General features: G+C 28.9%; 4 protein-coding genes across 4 annotated transcripts in view; 1 reads left to right on the top strand and 3 right to left on the bottom strand.

Annotated features, from left to right (window-relative positions):
* LOC100162342 (ras suppressor protein 1) overlaps nt 1-4,298 on the bottom strand; it is a 5,979-nt gene extending 1,681 nt beyond the window's left edge. Inside the window, exons 1-6 of the mRNA XM_001950988.5 lie at nt 4,108-4,298; nt 2,164-2,214; nt 1,750-1,870; nt 1,547-1,665; nt 1,391-1,473; nt 971-1,218 (exon numbers count right to left, since the gene is read on the bottom strand). Coding sequence (XP_001951023.1) covers nt 971-1,218; nt 1,391-1,473; nt 1,547-1,665; nt 1,750-1,870; nt 2,164-2,214; nt 4,108-4,255 — 770 coding nt within the window. The 5' untranslated portion in view covers nt 4,256-4,298. The remainder of the gene's footprint in view (nt 1-970; nt 1,219-1,390; nt 1,474-1,546; nt 1,666-1,749; nt 1,871-2,163; nt 2,215-4,107) is intronic.
* Nucleotides 4,299-7,116: 2,818 nt separating this feature from the next.
* On the top strand, nt 7,117-9,827 carry LOC100165801 (cytoplasmic polyadenylation element-binding protein 1). Its single transcript, XM_003243292.4, has 9 exons — nt 7,117-7,300; nt 7,398-7,530; nt 7,594-7,700; nt 7,923-8,246; nt 8,315-8,618; nt 8,718-9,209; nt 9,276-9,403; nt 9,453-9,703; nt 9,767-9,827. The coding sequence occupies exons 1-9, from the start codon at nt 7,283-7,285 to the stop codon at nt 9,783-9,785; spliced, it is 1,776 nt and encodes a 591-aa protein (XP_003243340.1). The 5' UTR covers nt 7,117-7,282; the 3' UTR covers nt 9,786-9,827.
* Nucleotides 9,828-10,788: 961 nt separating this feature from the next.
* LOC100164425 (cell division cycle protein 16 homolog) lies at nt 10,789-19,448 on the bottom strand. The gene is made up of 10 exons (XM_001950947.4): nt 18,562-19,448; nt 18,340-18,492; nt 18,092-18,253; nt 17,014-17,173; nt 16,257-16,568; nt 16,105-16,194; nt 15,883-16,039; nt 15,656-15,808; nt 11,699-11,858; nt 10,789-11,625 (listed from the first exon to the last, which is right to left on the bottom strand). Exons 1-10 carry the CDS (start codon nt 18,631-18,633, stop codon nt 11,029-11,031), a joined length of 2,016 nt encoding a protein of 671 aa, XP_001950982.1. The 5' UTR covers nt 18,634-19,448; the 3' UTR covers nt 10,789-11,028.
* Nucleotides 19,449-19,797: 349 nt separating this feature from the next.
* On the bottom strand, nt 19,798-21,344 carry LOC100569483 (chromobox protein homolog 3). The gene is made up of 3 exons (XM_003243293.4): nt 21,031-21,344; nt 20,862-20,916; nt 19,798-20,711 (listed from the first exon to the last, which is right to left on the bottom strand). Exons 1-3 carry the CDS (start codon nt 21,066-21,068, stop codon nt 20,478-20,480), a joined length of 327 nt encoding a protein of 108 aa, XP_003243341.1. The 5' UTR covers nt 21,069-21,344; the 3' UTR covers nt 19,798-20,477.
* Between the last annotated feature and the right edge of the window lie 878 nt (nt 21,345-22,222).

Genomic DNA, 22,222 nt, shown 5'->3' with positions numbered 1-22,222 from the left:
GTGTTCTGCTTAGCGTACAATTTGCTATGTTACGCACTATGTAAGACGGAAACAACACATGCAGGTATCACGTCCTCTTAACAATTAATTATTATTTTAATTATAATATATAATATATAATATATTTTGTTATAGATATATGGTAATTACTAATTAGGTCATTAGGAGTAGAGTATGCATGTGTTCACATTTATATTTATATTTCTGGGCTTTCTTGGTGTGTTTATTTTTTTTGGGCTTTTTTCCGCGATTCGTACATTATCTGTGTTTGCATGCGGGTTTTCTACGATAATTCAGTTATTAAGAAAGGTATGAGCAATTTTAATTTACGCTGTAATATATACTCATAACTTACTAAAAAATTGAACTATCGTAAAAAACCCATATACAAACACAGATAATGTACTTACAATCAAATTTCCTAAAAGTTAGGTTCATTCAAATTTTTAAACCAACGGAGCTAAACACGTTCTCCTGAGCATAAATTTGCCATGTTACGCACTTGTAAGTTGTAAGAAAAAGACAACAAATGGCCGTGTAACGTCTTCTTAACTAATATTATGTTACAAAAATACTTTAAATGGATCCCTAGAAAATTCTAGAGAAAAAACAAAAACTACTCCCAACTCGACTTAAATAATTAATTCAAACATTAAAACATTAAATAATAGTAATATATGTTGTTATAATAAAATAATATTTCACAATACAATTATGTACAAATAATAAGATACCTTTCCAAAAAGCGTAAATTGTGTTTAAATTAGGTGATAAATTAATAATTATTGAATGACCAACCTTCAAATCATATAATAAATTTTTTGTACACTATTTCCATAATATTTTTAAATTTTAAAGTATACATATATACACACATCATTATATATTTAATTTAATATTTTAATGTCTTTAATATAGTTTTGGTTTTTTTATTTCTTAGTTGTTTTTTTCCATATATTTAAATACTTACTATCTGTAGGTTTCCGATCTTATATAATCAATTACATGAGATACTCCAACTTGAAGTTGGTCAGCAATTGGAGCAACCCAAGGATTAAAATCCATTCTCAATACAGATTTATTTCCAAATAAATCTAAATTACCCAATTCTGGTGGTAAAACTGTAAGTCGATTAGCTTGAATGTGTAACTCACGTAATCTGGGTAGATAACCAATCTCTTTTGGTATGTCAATTAAATCATTTTCTCGTAAAACAAGCTACAAAAAAGAAAACATTGAAATATATAAATGGGTAAAAATTTTTACGAAAATATTTTCATAGCTACAAAAGAAAATGTTATTCAAAATTATATTTAAAGAAATTTAAGGATGCTACTAAAGATAAAATAAAGACATGTTAAATGTAATATTTACAGAGTATTAAACTTACAATCTGTAGATTTTTTAACTGTCCAATTTCAGGTGGTATAGTCTCAAAATCATTATCGCCCAAGTATAATGCACGTAAAGTTTCTAAAAAATAAGAAATATATTTTTTTTTATTCTTAATTTAAGAATTTATATAATTTTACTAGTATATGATTACCCAACATGAAAAAATTTCCTGGCAAACTGGTTTCACTTAAATTATTATATGTTAAATCCAATACTTCAAGAACTGCAAACGCTCCAAAACCTCGTGGTAATGAGTCCAAACGATTCATTCTAGAAAAACAATAGTTAATATAACTATTATATCACGTTTAAGGTTTAACAAAGTTTTATTGTAAATGGATCATTTAAACTTACCCAACATTTAATATACGTAATTTTGGCATGGACGAAAGAGAAACTGGTAATTCTTCAATATGATTGTTAAATAAATTTAACATCTCTAACTGTGTTAAATTTGCAATTCCGGGTGGTACTTCTAGAAATTAATATTTACCAATTAAAAATAATGTTTTATATGAACATTTTAAACAATAATTTTTGTAAATCATATTCTTGAGAGTGTGCTTTGGCTGTACACAGCAAATGCTAACATTTTACTAATTAATGTCTAATATTAAAGTTAATAAAATAAAATCTTGTTTACTGTTATAACTTATAAATTATAACATTCAATAGACTTTAAAGGCTGTAAAATGTAAATCTAGTTTTATCTTTATCAGCAGTTTCAGTTAGGCATATAAATTAAATTAAGCAATTAACTGTACTTACTTTGTATTTTATTGTGACTTAATGTAATACGAGTAATATTATGCATATCAACTGAAATCGAACAAAAAAAATTATTATTAGATATAAAAAAAAATATTTTTAATCTGGGTTTTGAAATAGGAACCAGCCCCCCCCCCACCTCCCATCATATGTTGGGCTCCTTTATTAAATGTTTTTGAGGGCCCTACACAAAACTTCTAAAAATATACAACCCAGTAAAAGCAATACAATTTCGGGGTAATAAATAGTTAACCAACAGCTTAAAATAACAAAATTATTATGCGTACAAAATAAGTATTCCTATAAAAATTTCAAAAATAACAAATACATTTCAATAGGCCCTTATAGAACCAGGTTCAATAGCCAGGAGGGACCCTGATAGGATAGGATAGGAACAATGGAACATGCATTCTAAATTATTTATTTGAGTATGAATAGTAGGTATTCCATTGGCAGAAATGTGGGGCTTGAGGAGCTAGCCCTCTTCTTTAGTTTTGTAGGATCGAAGCCCCCCACTCACATTGATGTTAATAATGTTAGCCCCACTGACAAAATGGTTATTCATTTTACTTAATTACAACAATATTTTCACTATAGCTACTTGTATTGAAGATAGTATGACTTGTACAGTTTTATCAAATATTTTAGTTATTATTTATCCATTATGATTCATATTATTTACACAGTTATAACCAGCCCATATCAAGGGCAGTCAAACAAGGGATATGTAATATTCTCGTAGCTTGGAGTGGTCAGAGTAATATTCTGATAGCCAGGTGACTACGAGAAATATTATGATTTTTGCAGGAAGCAAGACCGTTTTGTTGATGATGAAGATGATGATATGGTAGTTGATAAATAAATTTGTAGACAGGTGAAATATTACTATGTGGTTTATTAAAATATTCTTCAATAAATTTGACTAAGTCCAAATAATGAAATTATTACACAGTGTCGTGAAGGTGCTCGAAGTGCAGTGGAGAAAACACGTCTGAATACAGGCCACCTCCGGTCTGCTTTTATAAGGGCCCAGGCTCTCCTACCTATCCCCTGGTCCATTGACTTATCCATAATGTGTCGTCATGTTATCCAGTACACAGGACACCGGTCCTGTGTACTGCGTGTGAACCTAATCATAATGATGATTCCACGAACTATCAATTATCTGTTGCACTCACATCCTGTTTTCTGGTTTTGACTATAATGCACATTTATCTACTTATGTGAAGAGCAAGCCCCCATACCCTGCCGTTAGATACTTGGCTTGTGGTTTTAAATGTGGTTTATTATATTATTATGCTCGATTAGTCCCACTGTCTAGCGACCCATATATTTATAATTTGGTTATTATATATATAGATTATTGTGACGGTCTTTCACTCCCCCTAGTGTCATCCCTTACCACCTATGTTATTATATTAATTATAGCTCGTATACTCTCACCTTAATTACCTATGTTATTATAAATATTATTATAAATCAGCACCATCCCTCCTCATAACAAAAATCATCTGACCACCGCTGGCCGATAGGCAAACATTTAATAAATAAATGATGGCAGGTGGGTATGTTATTAAACATTTAAGATTTTAACAATATCAAATTTAAAAAAATAATCATTTGTATGAATTATAAAAACTTTTTTTTCAAAAATGGAGAATGCAGATTTAGTGATTTAGTTGTCCCCCTTATCAATGCATTTTTTACCTTTTAGAATACAATTATGAATAAATAATATTTTTAGATTTAACATATTATATTATATTTTTTTAATACATTCAATTTTGGATAGTTATAATTCTGTTTAAAGACCTACCTAGTGGTGTACTTATAAAAATAATAATCTGTGAACATTGTGGAGAATGATAGAGATGTCCTTATAAGGCGATTGTAAATAAGAAACAAGTTTCCATAAAAGGAAATGTTTAAATTTAGTAGACTTACTGAGTCCTGGCATCTCCTCGAAGGAGACTACCCCCTTGTCCGCTAAATCCAACTCTGGATTTTGATTTTCTAGTGCTTCTTCGATGACTTTCTTCGCTTTCGACATTTTCGGGGTTGTTGGTAAACAAGAAACTGGTCCATTTTCCATGATTGGCGGGGAGAGGTACACGGGTAAAAATGAAATAAAAATACTGATAATACTATCAAAAGTCATAATCAGTATGACCATTTTACGTATTTGCTATTTGATGCAAAGTATTATTGTATAAACTCCAATCATAAATTATTTTCATGTATTTAAATGTATTTAAATTGCATACTTAAAGGGCCGTAAATTATACATATTGTTGGTCAACTACCTACCTTTAGTAGGAGTAAAGTAGTTACTATAGTTAAGTACGCAATCGTTGTTACTAACTATTCTTTTTTTTAAATATTAATTGACTGATACTATTACAATGGTTATTGGTTATAATGGTTATAATTATTTATAATTTATAGTATTAGGTATGTATAGTATTAATTTTTGTCAACTATCATAAAAGTTTAGTTAAAAGTAAAAAGTATAATAGTATAAACAAAGAATTTTATAATTAATTATTATATTTATCTGTCAATAACGCATATGAAGAAGAATACGCATGTCCCTATGCTGCAGATATATTCAATTTATAAAATAAAATGCTAAAAGGTTATTGCTATCTCCTCCGAAACCACTGGACCAATCTTTCATGAAACTTGAAATTTATATTTAATAATATCTAAAAATTGCGTAGATTAATTTTGGTGATTCTAGATGCTGTTATAAAGTAATCATGATTAATTATACCCACAATCTACACAATAAAAAGAAGATGTCTTTGTTGCAGACTGATTAATCAACCATATACAGCCAAAACTATGATAGGTACCTATCTAAAGATACTTTAAACTGTCATATTATGGTGCCTTCATACCACAATGTACCTATAGGAGTTACACATATACATTATTTTTAAAAATTCACGTTTTAAGGATGAGCTTACACAGGGAATATGTTACCGTAAACGGAAATCGAATTATTTGTATAGTTGCCAATATTATAATATGCAGGTTACAGAAAATAAAATGTTATTATGATTGGATATAATTATAATTATAATGATCTACTGGTGTCTATCAATCTAACAAGTTTATAAACTTAAAGTAAAATAAATATTAAGTTATATTATATATATTTTATTTGTAATAACATAGCATTATAATAGGTATGTCTGTAGAAATTAAAAGAGGTCGACAAGGTAAACTTGTTGACTGTTAAAATAAATCGCCAAACGTAGGTATACCTATAGCATTATAGTTAAAGAATATACCTACAACAAGAACTTAATGAGCCAGTTTGAGAAGACACTTTTAGGTTCTGAGTGAAACGATGAATGTATTGATTTTACAGTGATGTGTGTGTTTTTTTTTTTTTTTTTATATTTTTTTTATATTTTTTTATTTTATTTTTTTATTTTAGTGTCTGTCATCACCTTTCAGGACAGTAAAAATGCTTAGAATTTCTTTAACAGTATCTTTTCAGATAGGAAAGTTAATCTAGTTGGTACTTTGGGGGGTCAAAAGTAAAAATTTCCCAGTAGTTTTCAAAAGCGCCGTGAAAATTAAGGAAAAATGGGAATTTTTACGCAATATCTGTTTTCGAAAAAATTGATTTTGGTTTTTGGTGCAACTCTTAAACAAATGATCGTAGGTACATGCAATTTTTACTGAATGTTTATATTAACATTTTCTATACACCATAACATTTTCCAAATATTTTGACTTATTTTGAGCTCTTTACGGACATTTTCAGTTTCCATTTTTAACAACGACCGGGTTTAGTAGAGACATTGTAAAATAATCTAAATAGATTATACTCTATTTTAGATCTATTAGATTATACTCATTCATTATACTCTGATACCCTCATGTCTGATGATAAACTGTTTTTGGTTTTTTTTGTTGTTGTAAGGAGAAGTTTTGACACATATACACATAAATTATTAGAGGGTGCTAATACCCCCTAAGCCCCCTCCCTATTTGCGCCTATGGGGGGGGGGGTCAGAGGGGCCAGCCCCTCCTTGGCCTAGCATTTAGGTTAGTAAATTGGGCCGTTTTTAAATATTTGTGTCCTAAAACTTGAAAAAGTCAATGCTCCCCCCCGCAAAAAAAAATTCTAGATTCGCCACTATCTGTTAGCTTTTTGCATTGTAAGCATCTACATTCTATAAATTTATACATATATATACCTATATGTAATTTGTAAAATATATGTAAGTACGGAAGTAAAATATTTATATACAGTGAAACGTCCATAGCCACCGCGATATAATAATGTTTGCAGTTATTGAATTATTGTTTTAATTACAATTTTAAATCAAATATACGAGATGCCGCGATGTGGCGATGTAAGTATATAAGTAGTAGGTAAGCAAGGCTTAAAATGGGAAAAAATTCCAAAGGGGACCAAAGTCTCCATAGTATTTTATGTATAATGTCTAATGTATAAAATCTTAATTTGTTAAAGGGGATGCTTTCAAACCGCCGTCCGCGGTAGGGGGACCGAGTCCCCCTGCGTCCCTCTTCACTTTAACTCCTGTAGGTAAGTACCTACGAACACATTTAATATTATATAGGAACCTATAGATAATACCAATCTTCGGGCAATCTCTGTCTTTGTTGTAAAATATAGAAGGGAAAATTGTGTACGATGATATATTAAAAATATACCTAACCTATACGATATGAAAAATATAATATTTTTATTAAAAATAGAATATAATATATTTTAGAAAATAAAATAGGTACGTGTGATTTCCAAGAGGTGTTGCACAGTCCTATAAAAAGATTAAAGAGGTGTATTGTACTCCGTAATGCCTTTTGATTCGCCAGTCTGTCATATCGACAACCAATCAGAGGCTGCCGCTCAAAGCGATGCGCACGACTGATGCGCAGTAACTAACTAGTTCGAATAGACCGAGCCCGCGAGAAAGTCAAGTTAGTTCGTCGCCGAGTGTCGAGTACGTCTTACTGCTGTAAGATCCGCGGTTTTTAATTGTTTGTAATTAGGTTTTATTTCAATCTCCTTTATTTCCATATCCATTCTTAAATCTCTAATTTTTCAAACTACTATTCTACTACTTAACTTTCAAACATGTCTACATTCAGAAGGGTAAGTCATTAATATTTTTTTTTTTTAGTTTTTTTTTTATACGTTATTAAAAAAATTTTAATTTTTCAATAATAATAATTTTTTATTTAAATTTTAGGGATCAATTTTTCAAAACCAAGACGTGCCGGAAGTTACTTCTCCTTCCGTGGGTCAAGATAGAAACACTAGAGACTACAATAGTTTCTTTTCTTCACCTGATCAAAGCCTAAGTCCATCTAGAAATAATTCTGGTAAGTACCTAAATGTTTTTACTATTTTTATTTCTATTGCATTGTTTTTTTTTTTATTTCTAGGCGAATCGTTGAACTCTTCAGAGTATTTTTCTTTGAGTATCCCGCGCAGTTCAATGATTGGTCGGCAATCTGTTCCTAATTATTCAACACGCCAATATACAGCTCAGGTGAGTTCAATACTTTTTACTCTTATAACAGCCAATAATTTTATTATATTCTATCTATGGCAAACTTATTTTCATTTATCTCTGGCACTGATATTAACAATAATCGTTGCTATGCATTAATTCGTTTTATGTTTAATAAATAATAAATTGTTTTTTTTTATGCAAGTAAATTAGTAGGTATTTGAAATCAATTTATTAAAACGTTCGTATTTTTTTTTGTAGGAGCAGTTAGCAAATTTAAGACGCAACTCTCTTCATTTGCCGTATCTCGCGGATAGAAGTGTGTCAAATATGACCGATTTTGGAAGTGTTAGTCAAACTGAGGAAGCCTGTGACATCGGTCGTAAAAATCTGCGCCGACCAAAATTGGATTTATCGTTTGCGTCTTACGGCGGTTATCAAATCCCGCAACAACAGTATCGCATTTCGCCTACATTTAGTGATGGTAGCGATCCTCTTATTTCGCATCTTACGATTGGATCTAGATCTAATACTCCCGATGATTCGGAGATTTCCAACAGCCCGGAAGCTGTATCTGATATTATAGTATGTATATAATATTTTTACTGCCTAAGTACTTATTTTATTCTAAAAAATTATTTTTCTATTTTTAGAATCAAGTTAATATTAATCCTTATGGTTCATCTCCATTGACTGAACAAGACTTAGCTAATATGCAACGCATATCGAGTGGGAGATTGTCTGCTGGTGATAATATACATCATCAAACTCAAAATTTACTGAGCACATTATTGGCTAACCAAAGTCAATATCCCACCCGATATGGTTCCCCAGCCGCTGGTCAGTCACCTGTTTATGAGAAGAGATCTCCACCTCCATTTTGGTCCCCTACAAGACCAAAAAATGATAGCAATAATAACCAAATTGAAAATCGAACTTTGAATCGCAATTCGTTCAGTAAGTATCATTCTTCATTCTATATATATTGTATTCAAAGTTTTCGTGTCTGTAGATTGTGTATAAATTGATATTTTATTAAATGTGCTTTTATTCTAGGTGGCTTGCATAAGGACCCCGTATTTACTTGGAGTGGTCAACTTCCTAAAATTGTACATAGCTCTCCGAATTATTCATGCAAAGTATTTTTGGGAGGCGTACCATGGGACATAACAGAAGATGCATTGAGCATGGCTTTTGGTCAATTTGGATCTGTTAAAATTGAATGGCCAGGCACATCAACTAACATAAATCAGCCGAAAGGTTATGTTTATGTAATAATGCAATCTGATCAAATGGTGAAACAGTTGTTGGAGTCTAGTACTAAAGGATCAAATGGGAACTATTATTTCAAAATTTCTTCGCGAAAAATGAAAGGCAAAGAAGTGCAAGTAATTCCATGGCTTATAAATGACAGTAATTGTGTCAAACATCCTTCTCAAAAGTTAGATCCTACGAGGACTGTATTTGTGGGTGCATTGCATGGAATGATGAATGCACAAGGATTATTTAGAATTATGGATGATTTGTTTGGCAATGTTTCATATGCAGGTATATATAATATGTGAATTGTACTAAAGCATGACATTTTATTACTTTTTTTATTTTGTTTTATAGGAATTGATACAGACAAATATAAGTATCCAATTGGTTCAGGCAGAGTTACCTTTAGTACTTACCAATCCTATACAAAAGCTGTGGCTGCATCATTTGTAGAAGTTAAAACTCCTAAGTTTTGTAAAGTGGTAAGTTAAACATACTTTTACTCTAATTGGGTATTAATTATTACTTTAGATTCAGGTTGATCCATACTTGGAAGATAGTGCTTGCAGTGTTTGTAACATTCAACTTGGACCTTACTTCTGTAGAGATCAGTTGTGCTATCGTTACTATTGCCGTGGTTGTTGGAATTGGAAACATACAAGTACTACATTAAGTACACATCGTCCGTTAATGCGAAATTCTAAACACACTCCAACTAGCATAAGTTCACCACCAAGATTTACATCTCCCAATAACAACAGTTTTTCTTCACCTACGCCTCAGTAAGTTTGGAGTTTTCATGTTATTTAATTTGCATTTAATTAATTAAAAAAAAATTTTTATAGGTTTGAAGTGGAGCAATGAATATGAAAATTAATCACTTCCTTACTTTTTTTATTGTTATGTTTTGAGAATTTATTATTATGTATTAAGAGTACAATTTTGTTAAAATATTTATTTAATTAGTGTTCTTTATTTTTTTTTTTTTTATGATGGGCAAACAAAAAGATTATTATTACTGGGGTTTTCACTAACAACAGTGCTTTTTATTTGTTACATTAATGTTATTCTTGAAGTTTGTATTTAATTACAAAAACTATAAAATGCATGATATCTTTATATAATTTTGTGAAATATAATTATTTATTTTTACTATAATCTAAAGTGTTTTTTCTTAACCCTTTCCATCATCAGTTTTATATCTGCTATAATAAAATTATCTAGTCTGATAACATCCAAGATAATACATTTTTTTTACACCTAAATAGTGTTACATAAAAGGGATTCCTCTGCCCTCTGGAGTAATTCTTTGGCGTATTGGCATTTTTTGCTTAGTGTTATTGGAATCAAAAATTTTTCATTTTCCTGGTACAGATCACGTAAGTCACAACATCGGTGAAATTTGTACTTGTCTAAACATTTTAAGTCACAATATTGTGTACAAAACACGTATGTGTAGTTGAGAATCTGACAGAAATTTTAAATTGGTCTTAATATCTTAAATAAAGTTTAGTAATAATTTGCCTAGTCGTAAGTCATATAAAATAAAAATCCAGTCATCTCAAGTTGCTTAAAAATAATGAAGAATTGATTTTAAAGTTCTACTTAGTAGTTGACATGAAAGTTGGTACATAATTGTTAACAATTTTACGATGTTTTGTTTAATCTTCCTAAAAACTAGTTTTTTTTTGCTTAATCTATTTATACCATACCCCAAAGAATTTTATGTTTACCTATTTAGTAATTAGGTTTTATTCTTAATAAACTTTAATAAGGTATTAAGATATAGTAGTCATAGTTATTTCAACATGGCTTTAATACCGGGTAGGTATTACTATAAATTCGTAATTTGGACAAAACCAAAATGTTTTTTGTGAAACTAATATTACTTTTATATAATATTTTAAATTCTATATTAATTATTGGTCTAAATATTAATTTATATTTATTGTATAATACAAAATACATCAAACAGTAATCAAAATTATAACTATATTTATTTTTGTAATATAAAATATTTGGTAGATAAATATCTATAATTTAAAATTCAGTATTTATTAGGTAAGATATAAAAAATGTCAATGTTTTTTTAATGACCCTATTAGTATTACTTAGAACTATCTGAATTTCCAGACATATTTGTTGATAAGTCCATATTAATGCTAGAATTATCAGCAGCTGAACTTGAATCTATAACCATTGCACTACTACTAGTATCTCCTACGGTATTACAACTGGTATCACCTATATTAGTATTACTACTGGTATCTTCAGTAATTTTGTTACTACTGATATCTTCTGTAGGATTGTTACTACTGATATCGTCTAAAGGATCGTTACTACTTGTATCTTCAGTTTTCTTTTTTAATCTTCTGTTCCAGAGTCTTAAATTAGGATTTCTGAATGGTAGTACGACGTCATTATCATCATTCATTTTTAACAATCTATTTGTTTTCGGTAATTTTTTGCTTAGTTCAAGTTTTAATGATTCTGTCGCCTCATCTGAATAATCATTAAATAAAGGAGGATCTTCAATGCATATTTCCAAAACGCATGTTAACATGGTACTACTAAATGTATCTTCCCGCTTTTGGCCCAAAGCCTTATGAAATGTATCCACAGCATCTCTAAAATTATTATTGAGTGACTGAACAAATCCAATACATGTTAATGTAGATGTGTTCATGGGAGATATAACTAAAGCCTTAAAAACAATCAAAGTTTAAATTAATATGTGCAACAATTTACAAGTTATTTTTGTGTGTGAGGGTTCTTACCTGTTTATGATACTCAAGGGCTTTATCATAGTTTTTCATCTTTCGATATACGTGTCCCAAATTGTTGAAAAGTGATTCCCATTTATTAGCTATTATAGGTTGTTTAATTTGTTTAATTCTTTCAAGTGCTTCAAGGAATCTTAATTCAGCTTCTTTATACCTTGAAAATAGAGTACAATTAATAGTAACAATATAAAATACTAATGTAAACTTAACAAGTACAATTTGGTTAAGTCTTATAAAATAATACAATGGTAATTATTGTTGCTATTGTTTTTTATTCTGATCACTTCAAATGAATAAATTACATCTTAATCTGAAAATATTTAAATCCTAAAAGCATAGGAGTTTCTAAGGAATTGCTTTAGAGGGTGCTAGGCATGTTTAATGGGGAGCATAGTGGGGCATTTGCCCTGGTGTCAACATTTTAAAATAAATAATAGGCAGAATTCATTCACCTAGTTGATAGATTATTAAAACCTTTTCCATTTTATGGCACCCAATAAATTAAGAATTATAAAAAATACTATTAATATTAATTAAACTTTTATATACTTATAACATATATAAAGAATATAAATGAGCTAGATTAGCATAAATACAATACGTGCAGTATGGAGTCTATGGATGAGGATATATATTGTCGTTATTGAGGGGCAGGTAATAATGTGTGTCGACTATCAGCAATATTCACTATTAACTTCAAAAAGTTCTCATAATTAATTTCATACCAACTATTTTTGAATAATTTGTTGTTTTATTGCATATTTTGCCATATTTAATGTTATTTATGCAATTATAAGTGCTATACAATCCCAACCCTGATTATTATTATTATTATACAGAAATACAGAAATACAATAGATACTCAGTAGTCACTAGTCAGTACTTACTATATTGTTCTATATCGTAGTTTGTGGACAGTTTGTTAACACTCTACAAGTTACAATCATCACCATGTTTTTAAAAAGAGTGAAATTAGGTCTCCAGAATATAAAAAAACCAAAGTTGTTATTAAAATATGAACAATTTTAAATTCTAAGCAACCGCCTTGGATATTTTGGTATTACAATGATTTATTGATGTTATTTTATTTCTGTACCATTGACTCCATTTTCTGGTAGTAAAATGTAAGTAAAAGTGTCATTCATAATCCTATACTCTATAGATTTTCTCTACTGTATACGGTTATACTGGAATTTTTTTCGAAATTATCATTTGTTTTCTACACATAAAAATTGTATATTTTGTAGTTCATAGCCACAAAACTAAACATAAATTATATTTTATATGATTGATTTAATTATCGATTACGTTGTAAGTATGTAATTGAATTATATATTATAATAATTGAATTATATAAATTCTAAAAACCTACGCTCAACACTAATATTTCATCCTAAGAGCAATGTAACTAAGGGCCTGTTTTACAATCATAGTTTAAACCACGGTTAAGCCTAACCCACTGATTTTACCAGCCGAATTCGGTCGTTTAAACGATTGCAATACGGGCATTAAGTATCTTCATTGTATATGTACATTTCATTTACAAAGGTTTATTTTTTTTTTTAACTGTCAGTATTGTGATGGGTAGAAGGAGGGTTAGAGGCGGAAAAATATGTGTGCTCCCGGTGGCATTATACCTTAACACTGCACTGGTGCTCGGCGGTCAAAATACCTAGACATTGATAGGATATAAATACGGCTGATTGTCTTCAGGTATAATTCAATGTATACCATTTATATATTAAAATAAACAAATGAGAATTGAATCAAAAAGTGAGTGATTGAAATTTTCACCCTCTATACTCATTCTCGTTCATGTGAAGAAGGAACCTCTGGACAACTATTTCTTTTATTATTAATTATATACAATAACCATACAGTCATAAATGGGATTTTATAAATTACCTATCAACTATTATCATCTCGAGTAACCGTTTGAGCAAGTATAATAATTTGAGAGTGATGTTTGAGCATGTTTAGTAAAAGGTTAAAACTATATTTTGATTATTAGCACAATTATAAAATATTGAAATAAATAAGTGAACATGTTTAGACTATAATTTCCAATATGTTTAATCACACAATATTTTTTTGATTAAAACCCCGTCCCACCTCCTATAGGAACATGGGTTAGGTTAGGTTGAGAAGTATTTTATTTTTGTTTTCCGTCGTAATTAATAAACTTTTATTTAATTTAAACTTTCCTGTTAAGCATTTAAAGCAAGTAAATTTTTAATCAACAGCATTTATTCAAATTCTAATTTTAGGGATTTCAAAGTACAATTAAAAAACTCATACTGAAACTACTCAAGATTTTTTAAATTTTTAAGAAGTGTCTTATTGCAATCAGACTAGGTTCAAATAAGGATTACCTTTTTAGTTAAACCTTTTATTTTTTTTTCACTTTTAGTAACAACAATTTAATAAAAAGCTACTAATTTTTATGTTATTTAACATGGAGTACTGTGGATTTTAAAAAGGTCTATGAAGATTTCAAAATTCAATAATATTGATTTATTAACATTTTAAAGTTAGTAAAACTGTATAATAAGTAGTAGACTAAATCTATACATTTTATCTATATTATAGTTTTTTCTAAGACTTTTCTAGCACTATTATAGTATTAACTTTACTTAGTACTTTAATTTTAAATTTCAATCTAGATACATCAACATTTTCAAAAAAAACCATTTACTTAAAAATTTAGATTTAATTTAAAAAAAGGTGGGTAAGTGGATGTCGCTCTGCTGTACAGTAGGTTACAAGTGGGTCATTGTATAATGGATAGTTTTAAATTTGAATTCAATGATATAATATTATCACTGTATAAGAAAAACGAAATGCTTATAAAAAGAAATTGTGCCAATGTATTTTTAATATTTTTAAACTGCTATTGTAACAATATATTAGGAGCATTGTATTAAATTTTTACACTTTTTGGCCCAACAGATAAAACTTTATTGATATTTATAGAAAAAAAAACTAAAAAAATGTAAAACTGACAATGTTCGTAAACAGCTCAAAAAGAGTCAAATTATTTTCAAAATGTTATCGTATATAGAAAATGCTAATATAAATATTCAGTGAAATTTTCAAGTATTTACAGTCATTCGTTTTTCAATTACAACAAAATAAGAAAATTGTTACGTGAGATATTGAATGAATATCGAATGTTGTAAAAATATGAATTTTAAACGCTCATAAAATTTTTATTTGAATTGCTGGTAGGCATTTTTTTTTTAAATAGTAGACAAACTTATGAGGAATCTTGTATTACATTTTCAAATCTTAGATTTACAAAGAAACATTTTTACGAATTCTTAACTCAGATAATTTGCTAATTTTTGTGATTTATTTAATTCACTATAGGTACACACTATAAATTATACTTTTAGTAAAATATAAATTATTCAGAAATCATATTATAATTTGGAGTACCTATAGTAAATTAACAGTTTGATCTAGTTAACTTTTAACATAAATAATTAATATTATATGTATAGTATAGAGTAAGTATTTTTAAAATTAATTCAAATTTAATATATTGTATACTTAATATAAATTATGTTTATTAATTATATTTATGAGTAATTTTTTCAATGTTGGTCTGACCCATGACCCTAATTTTTGGCTTAACTATTTTCAATAAGATCCTGTTCCGCCATACATTATCAGGTTTGGTTCCATCATAAATAAAGAAGCATTTGGTCCATAGCAATGGCAATGTAGCTGAGTCAAACCAACACCGATAAGTATTAATTAATATTTAATACTTAATTATGATTAATGATGCATTTTATACGGGGTCTTGGTGGCAGGGTAATCACAAACAAGCACTGTTTTAACTTATAAGTTATAAACAATGTACATTTTAAAAATAATTTATAGTTTATACAAATCAGTGTAGCATCTTTATATACACATTAATACATATATAATTATTTAACATACCTATGGCTTTGAAAAGCAATAACTCCTAATTCATGCAACACAAATGGATCGTTTGGAGCAATTTCCAAAGCTTCTTTCAAATACTTTTGAGCCATAATAATGTTGTTTGTTAACGAACACTCCAAACCAATATACAGAAGAGGCAAATGGCATCTGAAAATATAAAAAATTGTAATGCATATGCCTCTACCTGTTGTAAGTATTTGTTATCAAAAATAAATACTAACCCTTTTAAAAGTTGTGAGGCTTTGAAATAAGCTGCCATTGCTTGATCATGTTCATTTTCAACAGCAAATGAATGACCATAAGCTAACCAAGCTGGTCCAAATGTGTTATCAAGGTTAGTAGCTTTTCCTAAATATCTTCTACTTTGATCTCGTTTTCCTATAATTTGATACAAATTAAAACTAATCATTTCACAAATAAATAATTCACCAATTGGCAATTACCTATAAGATAATAATAACATCCAACAGCAAACCATGCAATTGCTTGATCTGGTTGAAGATCCACCAATTTGTGTGCTAAATAAAATAAATCTAAAAAAAAAAAAAATTAGGATAAATTAATATTCAACAGTTGTAGACTTATAATCCCATACCATTTGATTTTTCCAATTCCACTAGACAAGCAATGTGTATTGGTAAACATTCAGGATGATATGGATCTTGTTTTAAAACACTTTCAGTAATTTGAAAACAATCTTTGTATGCACAAGCATAATAATGTCGTTCAGCTTCAGCCTCTTGAATATCCAGATTATCCATTATTAATTCAACAGGTATATCAAATTGTGAAAATGGACCAGTTAATTTTGGTTCTTGGTATTTTTTTAACAGCACTTCATACAAAGGTTTTGTAATGCAATCATTTGGGTGATTACTCCATGGTAATGACTGAATTAACATTTGTTCTAAAAGCAGTTTAAAATAATATAATTATTATATATGACTTAAACCCTTATATATTATAGGTGTTGACACCTTGACACACTCCAACTTTAAAGAATTGAATCCATCTTTAGATTTTCGTGTTTATTTAAAAGTTTAACTTTTTAAACAATAACCTAACTAATATAGAGTTCAAAATAAAGATGATTCTGGTGGGACATTTTCTAACTATAAAAATCAAGTCAAGACAAGTCAAATATTGTTTTGTTAGATAACTGATTTAAAACATTATCTATTTTATTATTACATAATAAAAATATAATGTATATAGAGATCTAATATTCTATATTTGTAGTGTTAATTACACCAGCTAAAGAGGCATTAACTTTATTTTGTATTAGAAGTAAATTAATAACTATTAAATAATAATAAATACAATGCCTATTTAGTTTATAATTATCTACCAACCTTCAAATGAAGTCAACATTTGATGCTGGATAAGAGCTTGAAATGCATCATAACAATGTACATCATTTCTCAAAGCTTCTCTATAACAATCAGTAGCAAAATTTCTGTTATCTAGTGCTTCATATATCTTTCCTTTAATACAAAATAATGCACTTTGAACCTAAAAAATAACTTTCTTTAAAATTGTCATTCTTAGTTATTAAAATTAAAATTGGGAATTTCATTACTTAACAGAAAATCTTTTATTTGGAATTTTTTTTTTCATCATTTTTTGTAATTAAGTATACGAAAAATGTATACTAGTTAAATCAGAATTTGGTGGCCAGACTTGGTTTTGAAGTTATGGCCTAAAAAAGTTCGCTATTTTGCAATTCTTACGCATTCTAGTTTAGCACACCTACAACCAAGGTCGTATCCAAGGTGGAGGAGGTTAAGGGTTGTAACACCCCCTCCCCGACCAAAAAATTGTTAAATAATATAAAAATGTTTATGAATAAATCATTTGTCAAAAATTAATTTTCAATCCCCCCCAAAAAAATTCTGGATACGCCACTGCCTATCACAAATATGAATTTTTTTATGTTTTTAAATGAGTTAAGTTTATCACAGTGCAATCAGAATTTGTCAGTCGAACTTGGTTTTTAAGTTATAGGTATAACCTTATAAACTTTCCTAATTTTCAATTTTTAAGCATTCCACAAGGCTTTATTTTACACAGCTATTAATTGTCTTTCTGCCATACTATAAGATATAATAATTTTGAAATTTTTTTCGGGTAGACAACAGGTCCAGGCGCAAAACTCAACGGACCTCTCATAACCTTGCCAGTTAAAGTAACAGAAGTTGTTACTCCTTCGCCTTCCATGAAAAGTAGTAACTATAGTCACTCCCTACACCTATTAACAACACAAAACTGCAAAATCATGAACTTCATTAGGCTATAACATTGAAACTAAGTCCGAACGACAAATCTTGACTACACCATCATTTTCAGTATGTCTGATTACGTGAGTAGAAAAAAACTGCAAAAAAAGAGGTGTGCGGCATAGTAACAAAATACCTAAAATTATATACTCACATTAAAATGAGTCAAACCATCATGAGACTTCATATCTTGTTGTTGAAGTGATACATTACATGATGTTGGATTTATTTCAGAATTAATAATGTTAGCTGCTTCTGTGTAGTCTTTGGCTTCTACCAAACATCTTAAGACCATGTAATAACATAACATATCAGTCTTAAAAAAACAAAAATAATAATTATTTAAATTTAAAAATATAAAAAAATCATTTATTTATTTATTTGTAACTTAATTTTTCTTACTTTATCCAACCCTTTATTTTTTATCAGCATCACCGCCCTTTGGTATTGTTTCAACAAAAACATGCAACTAGCTAGTTGATAAATGTCTCTTGGATCAAAATGACTTAAAGTGGCTGCTTTATCAGCCCAAAATAATGCAGACGAGAATAATTGCTAATACAAAATAAGACATTATTACCTATTTGAAATATAACTCTACAAGTTGTCAGTTGACAAAAATACCAAATCGAGATGCGTGCGAACTAGTTTTCTGCATTTTTCCAAATGAGGATTATTATTATTGCTCTGCTTCATATTTGAATTTTAAGTGGCTATTAACACATCCGACGTGAACCCACGAACTACACGTCTACACACTATAACGCTACTACACAGAATAAACAAGTATAAGAATATAACTTACTAGACAGTAGAACACAAGACAGTTACAGATTTGTAATTTTCACACAAAAATAAACAAAATTACAAACGCCGCATTCTTACGTTTATCAATAATCAATGATGTTTTCAAATTTTCCATTGATAACAAAGAAATGGAAGGTACCAATATTATACCAGTGTTTCCAGGACCAAGTTTCGACACATTAATATATTTTGTGGTTTCGATTTAATTTGTTTTCTCCATAGATAATAAAGATACCATTGTTTTATCACCATTCACCAAATATTTTATTAATATTAATTTAATATGGTTATTACACATTTTACGTATTTTATGCTGTTTCCGTATCCGTGCTAACCGTGCGGTGTTCAGAGTTTTCTTGTTCTGTATTCGCCAAATTAAATAATGTTATTTAGAGGAAACGATTTCACTAGTCGTTAATAAGTAATAACCACAGTAACAACTAATTAAAAATAACTTTATTTTTTTTTATGATAAGTAATACATTTACGATTTACCCTCACAAACAAATGTCTTAATGTCTATACACCTTGGCGGCCCACATAAAAACGTGCATGGGCAATCTGATAGTTTGCCATATTTTACTCAAACATATCCAGAAGTGGATCAGTCGATATCAATGGCTACAATAAGCGCTGCTCCATAATAAATATTGACACGAACCACCAGTTCTTCAGGAGTCATTCCCAGTCCCCAGGTTTCACACCTAGATTTGAAACTTAATGTTTTGCTGTTGTTATAGATTTATACATAGTTTTTCAATTTTTAGATTCTAAGCGAAATAAAACCTATTGATTTTACAATGATTTAATGATATGTTTTTCCTGTCTATTATCACTTTTTGAAGCATAAAAAATGCTTTGATTTTCAACTATGGGTTTGTTTCTGGTATTCTCTACGGTACTTTGGGATATTAAAAGTAAAAAATACACAGTACTTTTAAAAACAAGCAGGAAAAAATTAGAGGAAAATCGGTATTTTTTACTCAAACGCAAGATACGAAAAAATCGATTTGTTTTTTTCGAGTAGGTTACTCAAAAACGTTTAAACGTATATAATGATATAATCAAACTTGTATATTTAAACATTTTACAAAATCTATATAATAACATTTTTATTTTTTATACATAATAGGTACAAATTTACAATTTTATTCCTTCCAAAAAATTGTTGTTTTAGCTAGGTATCCCGTATACGCCGACGGTAACCTTGCTCACCCTGCAGTGTCGGGCTGGCTCATAATTGGGCTTCTGGTCTTGCAGTAATTTTTAATGAGCTTCGACGCCCAATATTAGCTTTCCCAAAAAATTGAACTGCCGTTTGTTTAATACATCAAAAATAACTTATCACTTTTATTATTTGTTATAATTATTAAAAAAAAAAAAATACAATTAACAATGTTTTACATAATATTTAGTATTTTTACAATTTGCAGTCCACATAAATAAGAAAATAAATTAATAAAAAAAAAGTTTTATGGCGGAGAGGTATGAATAATATTGACTCTCCGGTATTCGGTTAATACCATATATTCAGTTAGGATAGTGAAATAGTAATTAAAATATGTATAATAAAACATTTATACACAAATATCACGAATAAAGGATTACAAAATTCAAATTAGAATTTTAAATTATAACAGGAGTACAACAGTACTAACTACTAGAAAAAAAATAGACAAAACAAACTAATGTAACCTACGGTTACCAAGTTGAATTGATTTAGTACTTACCTATTAAAGATTGGACCATGTAAGGTGTTTTTGGTAAAAATCAATAACAAGACTTGGGCATTTTTTATTTGCAACAGAAGCCTTGACATAAGATGGCTCTTCAACGTCCTTCCACTTCATTAAAAGGTAATTTTTACCATCTACCAGTTTCGAGTGCATAATCATTTCTGGTTCCAACCCTAATCTAAATCCGTTTGTGCGGCATTTTATATCCGGTAAAGATATTCCCTTCGCAACCTGTTAAGATACAAATGTCTAATTAATAATACAAAACATCACGACAGTCTTCGAATCATTTTCATCGTGGAAACAGAAATCTACGTTTGTGTAAATCACTAACGTCACTTCCTATTATTATTATAAAATGTGCATTTAGTATTTACTTACATCAATGTTTATTTCTTCCGACATCGTATAAATACACAACGACTGTGACTTGTACCTATATTATATTGTATATAATAATAAATAATAATAATATGTAAAACCGGTCTTTTGGTGTGGGCGTGTGTTGCGGGCTCAGAGTATAGCTAATGACTAACGCGAGAATACATACGGTTCCGAAAAGACGACTGTTTCGGTGAACAGCGGCATGCAAGCACCCCGACAACAACATAGGTTAGGTTTATATTTTTTTGTCTATGGACAACATTTAATCGCTGGCAGGGTCAAATTTTTATAGTCCTGTGGCTGGGTAGTCCTGTGTCAAGTGTAATCGTCGATCGTCCCAGATGTACTGTGCCCCACCATCCTTGTAACTCATCTGTAGCATACTATACGGACAACAGTTTATCAGCAGATACCGGTCGCAGGAGAATATTATAATAACAATTACACACATGATTCGTTTGCGTTGTTCAGTATTGATGTGTTTAATTTTTAATATTAATAAACGTTGTATTTTCGGATAACAGTTATTACAAATAATATATTATAATTTGAAGAATTTAAAAACCTACTTATAAAAAATATGTACCTACTCACACTGACATGTTTAGGGGATGTTTTAAAACCCAAAATATAACGCGAGCCCGTTTAATTTAAAATAAAAATGGTTTTTTATTCAAATTAATTTTTTTTTATTCATATAAGACTTTTTTTAATCCGATTTAGGATTTTTTTTCAACAAGGATTTTATATTTAATTTAGATATATCAATAAATAATGGTCTTTTATTCAAATTATTTTTTTTATTCCTATTAGACTTTTTTATCCAATTTAGATTATTTTATCCGATTTAGGATTGTTTTTTACTTAACTGTTTTTTATTCAAATCAGTTTTTCTATTCAAAGTAGACTTTTTTTTATCTAATTTGGATTATTAATAAACAAGGATTTTTTTATTTAATTTCAATTTTTCAATAAAAATAGTTTTTTATTCAAATTAATTTTTTTTTCATTCATATAAGACTTTTTTATCTTATTTATTTAGTTTTTATTTTAAATCAAATCTAAATCGGATAAAAAGTTCCAAATTAGATAAAAAAAGTATTATTTGAATGAAAAAAAATTAATTTGAATAAAAAACCATTTTTGTTGAAATATTTAAATTAAATAAAAAAATCCTTGTTTAAAAATAATCCAAATTAGATAAAAAACTCTGATTTGAGTAAAAAACAGTTAAGTAAAAAACAATCCTAAATCGGATAAAAAACTACATCGTATGCCATTCGTTTGTAGTTGGTTTCTATTGGGTTGTAATCCAATTTTTATCGTTTGTTGAGATTTAGTTTTTTTTTGGTGGGGGG

This window comes from Acyrthosiphon pisum, chromosome A1, assembly GCF_005508785.2.
Source record: "Acyrthosiphon pisum isolate AL4f chromosome A1, pea_aphid_22Mar2018_4r6ur, whole genome shotgun sequence".
NCBI lineage: Eukaryota > Metazoa > Arthropoda > Insecta > Hemiptera > Aphididae > Acyrthosiphon > Acyrthosiphon pisum.
Note: the sequence above shows the minus strand (reverse complement) of the source record. Positions and strands in the feature narration are given on the sequence as shown.